Source organism: Myotis davidii, unplaced genomic scaffold (genome assembly GCF_000327345.1).
Source record: "Myotis davidii unplaced genomic scaffold, ASM32734v1 scaffold586, whole genome shotgun sequence".
NCBI classification, from domain to species: domain Eukaryota; kingdom Metazoa; phylum Chordata; class Mammalia; order Chiroptera; family Vespertilionidae; genus Myotis; species Myotis davidii.
This window is the reverse complement of record NW_006296809.1, coordinates 1,065,396-1,065,625: the sequence shown is the minus strand read 5'-3', so window position 1 is coordinate 1,065,625 and position 230 is coordinate 1,065,396. Positions and strand designations below refer to the sequence as shown.

Below are 230 nucleotides of genomic sequence, written 5' to 3'. Positions count from 1 at the left end.
CGTCCTGGCGGGCAGCTCAGTAGGGAGCTGACCACTGACTTGGAGGCTGCAGAGTCCAGCAGGGCCCAGGCCTGCGGGGACCGCTGGCCGCTGACAGCCGGACCCTTACCTGTCTCGAATCAGGGCTGGGAGGTGGGGGGAGAGCTCCTTGTCACTGGCAGAGACGGCAGGGGACCAGGGTCGGAAGGCGGAGAGGCGCTGGCGAGGGTGGGCACAGCCCAGGCTCTGCG

General features: G+C 69.6%; 1 protein-coding gene across 1 annotated transcript in view; it reads right to left on the bottom strand.

The window, feature by feature from the left end:
* SKI (SKI proto-oncogene) overlaps positions 1–230 on the bottom strand; it is a gene marked incomplete at its 5' end in the record, with an annotated part of 63,805 nt that overhangs the window by 6,654 nt on the left and 56,921 nt on the right. Inside the window, one exon of the mRNA XM_015569688.1 lies at positions 110–227. Within this exon, the coding sequence (XP_015425174.1) occupies positions 110–227 (118 nt within the window). The remainder of the gene's footprint in view (positions 1–109; positions 228–230) is intronic.